Consider the following 13,870-nt stretch of genomic DNA (forward strand, 5'->3'; position numbering starts at 1 on the left):
TTGCTGCTTCATCAATAGAAGTTCTTACTGCCCTTGGAAATGTGTGGCAAGCTTTGTCTTTCCCAAAGCCACCTTCATATCCCTGGGCAGTTTCTAAGTTCCCCCTTGGCAGCCTGTCTCTGCTTCCACTGAAAATGCCCCTTGCATTGCCCCTACTGTAAAATATTTTGTTACCTGTTTTCCTTACACAGCTTCAGTAAAAATGCACTTGATTTGATTCATTAGACTTGGTTAAAGAGTTTGTAGCCAGTGTATTTTTCCTGCACTCTCTTGGTATAAATCAAGTCAATTGCTTTCAAAGAACATGGAATGTTAGGTGGTATTGGAAATGTAAAGACTGGCACTATTCTAGCACTATTGTAACACATTAGGGAAGAAGAGGTGTGCAAGGCAGCTGATCAGGTGTTGTGAGTAAAAAGGTGAGCATGTGGTAACATAAAAAAAAAAAAAAAGATAAGATTTTCATGGTGGTAAAACAAAATTTTCTTCAATGGAAATTTATGTGTGGAAGGATCTTTGTTGAAATGGGCTGTGGTCTGAGCAGAGGCCTGTTCAAGGTTGGGAGTTCTTGAGTCTGCAGTCAAGAGCCATTAGTCACTAAACTGGGGACCAGTAAAGAGTTTACGTGCATCTGTCAGTTCTCTGTTGCCAGAGTAGCCAGCACATTTTTCACACTTATTACTTGAAGAGTAAAAGAGAAAAAATGCTCACAATCCTAGAAGGAAAAAATGGAGTTGTAGGGAAAATCCTGTGCCTCTGGGTAAGTTTATACAGTTTATGAAAATAAATACAGGTATTACAAACACTATCACCAAAGCCAAAATTGTCATTAAGTTCAAATATCTCATCTCTATTATTTTTCTAGTGTTTTACAGATCACTTCATTTTATTTGGAAATCTAATCCTAATATATTTAAGACCTGATAGAAATGACACTGCATTTGCTCAGGTTTTTAATGAATCTGACATTGGCAAAACTTTTCACCAAGCTGCCTGATGCAACTTGATTTTAAAACTTCTGAGAGTGATAAAATCATCACTAAAATACTGCACATTTGAGGAGATGCATATAAACTTAAAATTTAGTGGTGGTGGAAAACAATAAGTGGTTCTTTTCCTAATTCAATTTGTGAATCTGAAAAGCACATAAGTAGGTTACAAGCTTGTTTTAATGACTTTTTTAGCATGAAATTTATGTTCCCATAAAACAGGTACTCTTATAAGTCCCATTTCTAAAGCCTAAGGAAAGAAGATGTATTTTTATCAGTCCATTCAAACCTAGCAATTCATGTTTTCTAGCATGTTTCTAGGAAGGTGCAAAGTGTAATAATTACCAGTTCTACATAAAACAGTAGCAGGTTTGTCAGCTTTTACAGCAGTCCCTCTGAAAGAGAGCTGTAGGGATGCAAACATATTCATCAGATTTTTTCCTAACCCTGAGTTAATTTTAAGTCTTCAAATATTAATGCTTTACACTCAGTGTTGATTTTAATATAACTAATCCTAAATGAAATGTGCTTACTCCCCAGCCAAAGCAGCAATAAAACTGCAAATCAAATTAAAAAAAAAAAGAAAAAGCTTTTATGTTGAAAAACATAAAGCATCTGGGTCATATTTATTCATTTCTCAGGTTTTGCAGCAGATACTGGCAGATGATTACATTTTTATACTTACCTTTTTGGCTGCCACATACTGTGGAGCTGAATTTATCTGAATCTACGAGATGTTTCCATTCTGTGCACTTCCAAGAAGTAACTGAAGTGGTTTTGTCTTACCTTTTGATCCACTGTTGACGATTCATTATTGTTGAGGCTTTCATGGCATCTTCTCAAAGGCACTCTCAGGCTTTTGGGATTTTGACTTTTGACTCATTTAGTGCTGAGGGGGTTGATGCTGCTGTGAGTGCTGAGCAAGGAGCTACCTGTGCAGGGAGCTGCTATAAATAAAATGAGCTGTGCAAAGGCAAGGAAAGGTTTGGCAAGACCACACCCAAGACTTGATGGCTGTGTTTGTGCTAGTAAAATGTAATAATAAAATAAAATGCTAGTAAAATAGCTTATCTGAATATTGAGGCCAGTTCAGGAATGGCAGGAATACCAATTCAGGTAATTTTCCTCACTAAGTAGGAAACCTCTTGTGCCCAAACCATTCCAGTAGCCAAACTGTGCCTAGGAAGACAGAAGGTTGTTCTGATGTAAGTCCTACCTGTGAGGACAGTGAGAGTTTACTGATGGAAGACATTGCATTGCAGTGCCAAATAACGTTAACACACACTTGAGTTTACTGATCCAAGCCCAGCCTGTGGGTTGTTCTGCTGCAGAGCCTGCATCTTCTCAGTGCAAAAGCAGCAGCAGCTGCAGAGTGAGTGTGAAGACAAGCATTAGGGTGAGAAGGAAGGAAGGAAATTCTGCTCCTAGATCCAGTTCTGCTCTGATTATTGCTAGCAGGAAAAAAAGCCAGATGCTGTCAGTGCTAAACAGTAAGAAATTTACATAGCTGTGTTCAAAGCAAAGTACACCAGAAATTAATTACCTGAGACATACCTAATACAATCTAAAGACTGTGAAGATGTTTTCTTTCAGACTGTAGATTAAAATCCATAGATTTCTTGTTTCAGGCTAGAATTGCCATTTTAGACATCGAGTGAGAAACTCAGACAAATAAAAGGGAGAAAGAAATGAAGGAGAGTTTCAAGAAAAACCCTACTTTGACTTCTATTCTAAATTTAAAAATTGCCTTGGCATTGAGAAAGTTTATTGCTCAAGTGGTACAAAAGTTGTTCATCTTCCAGAGCTAAAAATCAGCAGTGAGAGATGATATATTTAAATTTTGTTCTTTAAACATGGCCCTTCAGAAAATAAGTGTGGGACAACTATTTCTTGAAGTAGCTTTAAGCCCTCACTCAAACAAGAAAAATATGTTATGTTTAACTTTCCTAGTGTAAAACAGTGTTTCTGAAATTTTCACAAGTCATGTCTGGTTATAGGAGCAAAAACTGAGTCACTTTCTGGGAACCCCCCCCTCTGATCCAAGAAAGTACAATCTTTTGGAATTGCAAGTTGACAGCAGCTTGTTATTTAAGACATTAATAAAGTGCTAAACAAAACAGCTACAATAATTTAATTACTATTCTGATTGCATTGAATTTTAAGTAACACAGGAGAATAACAAAGTGAGAGGCAAATTTAAAGATTAAGGTGTTTTCAAAGAACAATGATCCATGTATCCTGCATTTCATATTTCACACAGCATTCTAGGAGAAGAGTTATTTTTGCTGGGAGTTGTATTATTGTTTTATTTCATTTACATAATTTCCCCTCTGGTTACTCATGTTCAATAATGTTAACTTAAAAATACGAATTCTAGGTCAGTCATCAATGTGACAGGCTGAGTGTACTCTAGTACTGATTTTGGAGAAAGAAAAAAGCCTTAGGCAGGAAGCTTAAAGAGACTTTAAAGAGAGCTTAAAGAGAGTTAAAAAATGTTATTAGATGTTATAATGAAATCTTGGCAGTCTCTGCCACCAAGTGGTCATTCAGCAATTCACAGTGAATCTTGTGTCCTGTTACTGGTACACATAAAAGAGCTAATGAGTTAGATCTGTAAAGTTACACACTTCTGATTTACCTGCCAACTTTCAAGGTGCCCTCTGCAACTATTTAAAAGTTAATTATTATCTTAAAAATGTGCTGGAGGGTGAAGGTTAAGATAAAGGTGTTGCAGTGAGCCTGGTTTTACAAGTTTGCAGTGTCATGTCATGTATTACCAATTTTGCTATTTCAAGTGAAAATCAAATTCTAATTAAGCAATGGATTAACTTTTGAGATGAACGAATGTGACATAAGTTTGAAACTGGTAACCAGAACGACTCACTGCTTTTAAAATATGTAATAAAATACATAGTAAATATCCAAAGCAACTTCCCTCTGCTGCTTCAGAGGAAGCGTGGTCGTACTCTTGTTCTACTATATTTCTAAGAATGGTGGAAATGAGAAATCCAGGAGCTGAAATAGCAGGAAGATTGTTTTCCTCTTTTAACCCAGTATCACAGATGAGGCCCAAGAGAGAGTATAATTAGTTCTAAAATCCTGAAAAACATAGTGATTGCATAGTGATTGTGTAAACTCACTAGCTGTTATTTTTTATTAAGAATCAGACACCTAGTTTATGTTAAAACATTGTGATAAAATTATGTTTTTTAATATATATTCAGAATATCTAAAGTAGCTTTATTCAAGCATGAAAAAAATGTAACTTACCCTTCTTATGCATTGTTAATTTCCATCCACATGTAGATTAATATATGAGAAATATTGTTTTATATGCTTTACACTATTTAATTTTTATCATTACTTTTGCTTAGTCAAATAAACATAGTCTAAATAGATAAATAATGGAAAGAACAAAAAATTCCCAAATCCAGTGTACACTTTATATTAATTGCTAATGAATATATTTTACCAATAGATGTAATCAAATTTTGTATCAAAATGCAAGGCTGATCTCATGGAAGGTGTCCCTGAAAATGGCAGGGGCATTGGCCTACCTGTTTTTAGATGTTCTTTCCAACACAAACCATTCTCTGATTCTATGGAATGCTAAACAAAATCAAATAGTATTTAAATTATTCCCAGTGTACAGTTGAGTAAGCATCAAATCCTGCCCTATTTCTGTCCCTAAAAGATGATATCCCACCATATCCCACAGAGTATTTACAGGCTTCAAAGTGCCCCAGTCATCAGTAGATGCTCGATATCTTAGGACACAACATAGAGAGGTTCCATGGAAGTACAGAACAATCTCGCAGGATTTGAGACACTGCACTGACAGTCCCATCCTTTGAAATGGTAATGTTTTTGTTAGACCATGTATAATATCAGGGAACTGAAATTTAGTGACGGTCCCACTTATTCCTCATCCAGATCAGTCATGATTTATGTTTCTTGTGCTACTACTTGTTGAACCAGCCCCACTCTTTACCTAAGGTAATATAATTTGCTTTTAGTTTCTGTTCACTCTTACTGCAGCCCAGTCATTCAGCTTGAGTCACAGTTGTCCATTTTGTGATGCCTTAGATTTTGTCAGAGGATATATACCTGAGATACACATATTGATCTTCTATTTATTTTGTACTATAAATAATGTTTCCATTGCAGCTTGATCAAAGGAAGCAGTCGAGTATAAGAAGCTCAGATGAAATCCACTTAAACAGTTTAAACAATCCTCCAAGACAATACCAGGTAAAAACCAGTTTATTTGAAAATAAAATCAAGAAGTAGTAGAACTGGCAGACTGATGGCATGAGGACATTTTTGAATTTATGCTAAACAACATGAATCAAGAATAAATCCACAGACCTTGTATATATCCAAAATAAATGAAAAGGTTTAGGTGTTTGCAGTACAATTTGAGGGTGTTTTTCTCTCCTCTTTGTTTCTTAAACAGTACCCTTATAGTGCAGTATATTAATATGCTTTAAAAAAATGTTTTTAGTTTTAGAGTTGAGTCTTCAACTGCACAATTTGAATTGAGAAAACCAAAAATAAGCCCCAAATCTTCCCATTCCATTTGCTGAAGCAGATCAGCCTATTGTGGCACACCTCTACATACAAATGCAAGTATCTGTCAGCCTTTATCCTATCAATGCAGTCTGTTTTTCCTAAACAACTGCAATGAGCCTTTGTGCAATTAAGTAAAAGAGACCCAGCACGGTCCACATAAATCTCAGCTATTCTGGTCCAAAGACACTTCTTTCTTTCTTGCAATACTACAAAGTGGGTGGAAAGGAGGAAGCAAGAGCTGCCTGGGCAATATAAAAATAATTTGAAGGAAAAAGGGTACAGAAAACAAGTATACTTTATTTACCACAAGACAGAAAAAGAGATTTTCCCTTGGGCAGGCTAGCTCTGCTCCACTTTTATGTTATGCAGTGTCTACACGAGTCTTTTCCAAAAACTCCCTGACTTTTTCACAGCCAATTTCATTATGATGCAGGGATAGATACTAAGATTTAAAATCTGCCCCATAAATAGGTAGTGTGGCTTTGTATTTGAAACATTCTTGGATTATTATAATAAACTGTACAGCTGCTGACCTTGCAAGCGTGACTGTAGTGATGGCATGGGACCACTAATCTGGGATGACTCACCTCAAAACCAGCCCTGGTCAGCTCTGTTATTGTGGAGACAAAAGCAGAAATACAAATTTATGAATGTTTTGTATCTTAAAATGGAAAAGGTATTGTGTTGTCATAAATTACGGCAATATTAAGCCCAAAGGCAGAAATACATATCCTAAAATGTACTTGAATACTTGATCTTTTTTAAGTAATTTGAATTAATGGTAGAATCAGGGCCAGAATTCATTTTTTCCTGGAAAGGTAAAATTTACAATAAATTTGCTGGCCTAGGTTCCCCTTATTGTTAGGAGAGAGGTTGGTCATTCTCATGGCACGAGGTATTTGATCAGTTTAGTTGTCTCAGATGAACTGTGCTCTCAGGTTTGCTCATTTTATCCATAGAAGGAAATAAAGGTGACAGATATGTGTATTTACATTAGAAAGTATCTGTCTTTGGTTAGATGGGTCCCAGCTGAGATACTTAAATGACTTAGAATTTTGGATCCCATTTTCTCTAAGCGAGCCCTACACTGGGAAAACATGACTTAGAAAATACATCAAAATGGATTCAAATAAACTGACAACAAAAGGGTTTAGCAATTAGCTCTGCTAAGCGGGGTCATTGTCATCTTTGGGTAACAATGAAGGCCAGATGGCTACATCTACTTGGAGATCAAAGGTGCAACTGTATTAATAGTTCTTGCAGGTTCCAGTAGTAGGTTAAGGTTTATGAATTAAAACATTCGTAAGATTGTCTTTAGTTCTCCAAACTTCCAAGTATATACATATACATACATATTTAAATTTAAATAAATTTAAATATCACCTGTGGATGAAAGCAGAGATTTTTACATTCAATTTCTTTAACCTGCCAAGTCCTACACTGAAGTATCTGAATGCAACAGAAGGTAACAGAGGTATCATAATTTAACCCCATCTGTCAGCTAAGTACCACACAGTTGCTTACTCACTGTCCCCACACAGCCCCTTCCAACTGCATGGGATGAGGAGGTGAATCGTAAAAGGTAAAACTTGCAAGTTGAGACAATAATACTTAGCTAATTTAAATAAAAAAAATAATAGTAGTGGTAGTAGCAGTAGTAATGAAAAGGGGGAGATACAGGAGTAGTGATCACCTCTCAAGGCCAAGCCTCCCCCAGTTTCTATACTGAACATGATGCTCTGTGGTATGAAATATTCCTCTGGCCAGTTTGGTTCAGCTGTCCCAACCATTCTCCCTCCCAGCTTCCCATGCACCTGCTCAGTAGCAGACCCTGAGGCATTGAAAAGTCCTCGCCTTTGGGTAATCACTGCTCAGCAACAACTAAAACACCAATGTGTTATCAACATTATTCTCAAACTAAACTCAAAACTCACACTGTAACAGTCACTAAGAGGAAAATTAACTCTGTCCCAACTCAAACCAGGACAAGAGCTCTTACTTTGAAGTGTCATAACAATACTAGTCCAATTAATAATCTTTTCCTTCCCTCCCTCCCTCCCTCCCTCCCTCCCTCCTGCACCTTCCCTTCCCTCTCTACAGAAAATCATGAAGCGTCTCATTAAAAGATACGTGTTGAAAGCTCAGATAGATAAGGAAAGTGATGAAGTCAATGAAGGTGAGTATGTTGATGAATTGTATGTTTCATCAGAGAATCTAAACAAACTAAAGTTACATATTTCCAAAATACTTAATCCACTTGACATGTTTATGAGTGCAAGAGGTAAAAACAGCATACTCTTGAAGAGGTGATGTGGCTCCTGTCTCTCCCATTAGAAACTATCACTGATCTGACAAGCTTTAAAACATGTTGCTAGGTCTAGTAATAGTAGAATCATAGAATAATTTCATTTGGAAAGGCCCTTAAAGATTATCTAGTTCCTTAAGGATCTGGTGGGCTGAGGAGTGATGGATTAATGATTAGATTAATTGATCTTAGAGGTCTTTTCCAACCTAAATGATTCTGTGACTATGGTTCTGTGATCTCTCTTGCAACAGAGCAGCATCTTCCATTAAATAGATCATGTGAGTTTTGTGAACTCATGGTCTCTCACACTTTTGCCTTCAGATTTGTTTGATTCCTGAACTGCATCTTCATATTCCTATCCCCAGGACACCATTCCGTTGAGGTTAGCTCAGCTGGTCAGAGCATGGTGCTAATAACATCAAGATCTTGGGTTTAATCCCTGTGTGGGCCATTCACTTACAAGCTGGACTCAATGATCATTGTGGGTCCCTTCCAACTCAGATATCCTATGATTCACCAACCACCAGCAGCATATGTACTTCTTCTGTTTCAACAAAGAAATACAGAAAAAAACCCCACATTATAATTGTGAGCTATTTGGATATGCTGCTTTTAAAAATTTTGTTTCTTAATATTGTGATCTTCTAAAATCTGTTACAGGTGAATTGAAGGAAATTAAACAGGACATCTCAAGTCTCCGGTATGAACTCCTTGAGGAAAAATCTCAGAATTCTGAAGATCTGGCAGAACTTATAAGGAAACTTGGGGAAAAACTGTCACTTGACTCTAAGGAAGAAGAAAGCAAGAGATAACCGAAATAAAATATACAACAGAATGTTAACAATTCACTTAAAGCCATATTTCTGTTTTCCTCAAGTCTAGCTCACATTTCTAAAAAAGATTCAGAAATTAAATCATTCCAAGTCCTTATTGAAAAAACACAGTGGCAAATCCTCTAGATCTACCACTTCAGTAAAGATATTTATTCTTTACCTGCTGAAGAATAGTTGATCTGAGATAATTTAAATACTCAATTTACCTCTTTAAGAATTCCAGTGGAATCTTGATAATCCCAGTCAAGAAAGATTAAAAGCATAGATCTAAACTTTTCCTATGTTAACTGTTTATTTTTTTTAAATTTCCTTTTATAAACATTCTTACATATATTTTAATGAAGCAAAAGAGAAAAATCCAGGCTTATATATCAAAAGCTATTAAATTTTTCCAGCATTCCAAAATAGGAAAAAAAATAAAAAGAAAATCTAACTGTCTGTCTTAAAAATGTGTAGGATATTAAAATAAACTTACAAACATTTCCATGCAGGGGTAGATATCAGGACACTCAGAGCACTGTGTTGTACTTTTCCCTACTGATCCCTGTCAGCACTGGACCATCCTGTGAGATACCTAGGTTCCAATGGGAATTCGTGCATTAAGAAAGAAGTATTTTCCACCAAATTTATTGAAAAACTATTTCTGAGGCAGGGAGGCTGGAAAAAACCTTCTTTAATCCAAATAATTAACCCTTAATGTTCCAGTCTGTTTCAGAATTCCCAAGTTCTCCAGCTTTTATGTCTTGAACTGAACCTCCCAAACTGCAGGTTAGGGGTTTGAATGTAACATTTTTATGTGAGGTGGAAGATACTAAAATGTTACGTGCCAACCTCTCTTTGAATTCTGGGAATGCCATGCATGGGGGATCATGTTTCTCTATATTGTGTCTCTCTATTTAAATGATTAAACTTTCTTCAGACATACAGATAGCAAACAAAACAATCTTGTTTCAAAAAATCATGAGATCTCATTTATGGATTTGCATCTCTCATCCTTTTTTCCACTAGTGAAAGCTCTGCTCTTGTGCTATATTCTTTAGGACTTTTAATGAAGAATCTTCTCTCCATGTGGTAAAGAAAGCTCCAACACTTTCACCCTGCCCACTGCAGTAGTTAAAATTCTCTTTTGGTTAAACTGCAGATGAGATATCTCATGCTCTGTCTGGCTGTTGTGTAACAATGTCCATGCAGGACAATTAGCTGGTTTCAATCTTTCCAGATAGAAACCACATAAATTCCATGTAATTTTTCCCTTGGTTAATACAGTAATTTGTGGTTCTGTCTTTGGATGGTCACTAATTCTGGAAGTGTTATAAACAAACATTAAATTGGGCATCTCTGCTTCTCTTTAAGCTTTTTTTTGAGATTAGTGAAAGGGCTGTGAAAAATTAAAACGTGGCATCAAGGTGTAACAAGGTGTAACACACCTGTAAAAGACCTGTATGAAACAAGGCTTTAAAAGACTTGTCAGTAATTGCTTTAAAATTAGCTTTGTGAAACTCATTTACTGTGGAATGTATTATAATGTTTCTGCCTCTCCCTTTTAGGCTGGAGGTTATTTTTAATGTGTCTAGATTAGTTTCCAGCTGGATTTATTGATAGTTCTTTTTTAAAAATTGTTGATGGTATCACTGTGTATTTTCAAGGATAAAAAAATGCAAACATATATTAGAATGGGTTTTGAAATCACTTGGAGACAGGTGGAGGTAGGGGACTGAGGTCAGCTTGCCCTGTAAGTGCTTGTCATGCTTTGGAGGAAGTGCTTGGCACAGAAGTTTAGCCACAAATAGAGTATGGGGAACAATGTGTATCCTGTGGGCCTCAGGTGTAAAGAACTCAGGGTTTAGAAACTTCTAAGGCTTCTTCCTCTGAGGGAGAAGAAGGAAAGTGAGGTCCAAAGGTAGTAGAGCACAGGTGATTGGTGTGACCTCATGCTGGAAGGCAGCGTGACAGTAACTTCAGTACATTTTGGCTCCTGGATGGTTCCTGGCCATCTCTCTTGGCCAGGACTGGCCTCTGAATTGAAATTCCACCTGGGTATTTTGGTTTTCTGAAACAGTGTGCGGTTCATTCAGCTCCACTGAATGGTTGTGTTAGAGGCTGTGCTGCTCAAAGCACATCTTCCATCTGAGAGAAGCCCTTCAGAAAATCTCTTGGTCAGAATCTGAGGTAACAGGGACAGTCAGTGTTCACTTCCAGTAATCAGAAGTCTTAATTTCTGGTCATTGTAAAACACAATTTGGATCTGCTATAGTGCTCGTTGATGGTAAACCCTCACTCTCTGTAAACCCAGTGAAAGGAAATACATATATACAGTTTGAGATCCAGGCACTTTTAAAGTGAAGATTTTTATGACAGAGGTAAAATGTACACTGTGAATTTGTTTAAACCCAAAATTTGATGTACCTTAAAACGATAAGATCGTAATGTATATATTGTATTTCATGAAGAAAATACATATGGATTTTTTTAATCATTGAAGATATTTTATATGTAGTTATTACTCATGGAAAAATTTGTTATATATATTTGAAGAGGTCTATTGCCATATGTAGTGTGACAAGCAATGTAGTATTTAAAATGAGCACAGTACCAAATATATTATCCTGATTTAAAAAAATTAAATGTACCAGACTAAAAATGCCTTTGTGATCCATTGTATGAACATTTTGTTATTTCACTGGGAACTTTTGGCTGCTCCTGCTTGGAAGACTGATATGGTAAAAAACTTTCACTTTCTAAAATCACTAATATTAAAAAAACATTTCAAAGAAGGAACAAGGGTCTTTTCATATTTAATTAGACTCAAGGCCAGGTATTTTGTCTCCTGTGACTGTGTCTGATGCTAGATGTTTCAGAACGTCTGCAGTAACAGATAATTTTCACCTTACATAGTTCTGCTTTTGGTTTCTAATAAAACAATAATTTGATGAGGAAGTATTTCCAGATTTTTTTTTGTGAATTATTAGGATAACAAGATATTCTTTCTACCTACTTAATTATTTATTTAAATCTTGTTAATTACTTGAGCTCAGCAATTCCGTTTCTGTAGCAGCAGCTTCCACACCTAAACCAGACCTGCTATGAAGCCTTTATATATGATTTTTCCCCTGAGTATTTCTTAAACTTGAATTATGAAATATGGTGAGTAGGTTTTGTCATCCCTTTGAGAATCTCCTTTCTGTTCACCCAAATATCTTTCACTAAAAGGTATGAAAGGACTTGAGAACTTCTGAAGAGAAGACAATGAAGTAAGAAAATACCCAAATCAATGTCTGTCCAAGGTTTTCTCACACTATTCTGGATGAAAGAGAATCACATCTAAATATTGAGGAAAGGATTTAAACATCATGGAGGACTGGAAATTGTATTAGAGACCAATCATGCAATACAAGCCTAAGGTACCCAAGATTTACAGTGACAGATGCTGAGAAAAAGCTACAGGATTTCAAATTAAAATTCCAACATTCCAGGTAAAAATCTGCTGCATTACAGCATATTTTAGAGCACTGACAGGCCAAGCCAATGAATCCTACTGGTTTTAAAAGTGGCATCTATAGTTTCATCTGATTTTAGATGACAGCCATGAAGACTTATGCAACTGACCTTGTCTAATCTTTGTATTCAGTGGATTGAAGTGGTCAAAGGCATGATTTTGTATTATCTTAAGGTAGACAAGTATCCCACATGAGTCATATAGTAGAAGTGACCATTTATGTCCTGTAACACTGAAGAAGCCACTGTAGCTGTTAGCAACATTTCTGTGGAAGTGTGAGAAGCCCCAGCCTGTCAGAAATCAGTGCTGCAGCTCATGAACACTGCGAGGCCATGAACCATGACCAGTGGTCATCTCCTTGGAAGTGCTTGAATTGATGACAGTCACTGAGAGAGGCAAGCTCTAACTTGCCTTCAGAAGAATCCAGCCCATCCCCCAGGGATGATGCATGTAGGGTTCTTCTTTACTCTGCACCAGTATTTCATTTTTTCCTTCTTCATTAGTGTTACTGTGGGCAGGCATAAACAAAACCACACATGAACCAAATCTATCAGAAATGTGAGAAAAACTCTATTACAGAGCACATGGCAGCTAAATTCTTGTTGACAAGCCAGGACCTTTATGATAAAGAGAAGTTTATATCCCATGTTTTAGTACATTGGAGTGAGCACATATTTTCAATAATATGTTCTCAAAGCTTAAAATATATAGCTTGATCTTGGCAGTACTTTAGCTGTAGCAGCTGTATCCTGTAATTTACTAAGAACATGCTCTCATGACTGCTGTGTCCCAAAATGCAGTTTAGTACAACAAAATCTTGCATTTGCTTCTTAGAGATTTCCCTCAGGCTTGAAATTTGTATCTGAACATTATAGCTACTACATTAAAAAACACATAATCTGAAACTGTACTCATTTACAGAACAGAAGAAATTGTCCTTATTGTATAAATTGCTAATTTTTCATGTAAATATTTAACGCTTTTTAAAATTTGTTAGAAACTGCCTGGTGTGAATAATCTGTCTAAGCACTTATGTTCCTGCTTAAATTTTAATTTGGCTTGTGGAAAATAGAATTCAAAAAGTTTGTGCTTAGAAAACTGCTTGTGCTTCAGAAGCTCAAATCAAAAGAGAAATTAATCGAGGCTGAGGTGTGTACCTTAATCTCCATGCACTTAGAAGGCCAGAGAATCCCATACACTGTTCTACACTGTTCTTCCCTGGTCTATGAGCTACCATGAGTTACCTCAAAGTATTTAATTTGTTCTCTTGTTCCCTGGTTACCATGAGTACCTCAAAATACTTAATTTGTTCTCTTGTTTTCATTTTTTCAAAAAGCCAAGTTTCCTTGTTCCTCTTTCTGTTCTTGTCACCATTTTGTCACCATAACACAGTGCAGTAGGGATCAAAAAGTACAAATTTCCAGTGCTTTCTCTTTTCAAGAAATTGTATTTTAGTAGCATTTGTTTTAAGCTTTTGAATATTCTGTGATTCAACCGCTTGCCATTTACACTTTGCTCCTTTAACCAATGGAACTCCAGTCAAAGTAATTGAAGAAGATCAGTTCATATTGCACAGTAAAATGCAGCAGACAAATCATTAGCAATGTTAATAGCAATATTTTTATGCCCTTTTATATATATATATATAAATTTATATATATATTATGTTTATATA

The 13,870-nt window shown here is 36.1% G+C and overlaps 1 protein-coding gene across 1 annotated transcript in view; it reads left to right on the forward strand.

Annotated features, from left to right (window-relative positions):
• The window catches only part of TRPC6 (transient receptor potential cation channel subfamily C member 6), a 77,401-nt gene extending 65,765 nt beyond the window's left edge, over nt 1-11,636 (forward strand). Inside the window, exons 10-12 of the mRNA XM_014252599.2 lie at nt 5,157-5,240; nt 7,662-7,737; nt 8,527-11,636. Of these exons, the coding sequence (XP_014108074.2) occupies nt 5,157-5,240; nt 7,662-7,737; nt 8,527-8,678 (312 nt within the window). The 3' untranslated portion in view covers nt 8,679-11,636. The remainder of the gene's footprint in view (nt 1-5,156; nt 5,241-7,661; nt 7,738-8,526) is intronic.
• Nucleotides 11,637-13,870: the final 2,234 nt, after the last annotated feature.

Source organism: Pseudopodoces humilis, chromosome 2, assembly GCF_049639895.1.
Source record: "Pseudopodoces humilis isolate 2021_Gansu_Grassland_sample_001 chromosome 2, ASM4963989v1, whole genome shotgun sequence".
Classification (NCBI taxonomy): Eukaryota; Metazoa; Chordata; class Aves; order Passeriformes; family Paridae; genus Pseudopodoces; species Pseudopodoces humilis.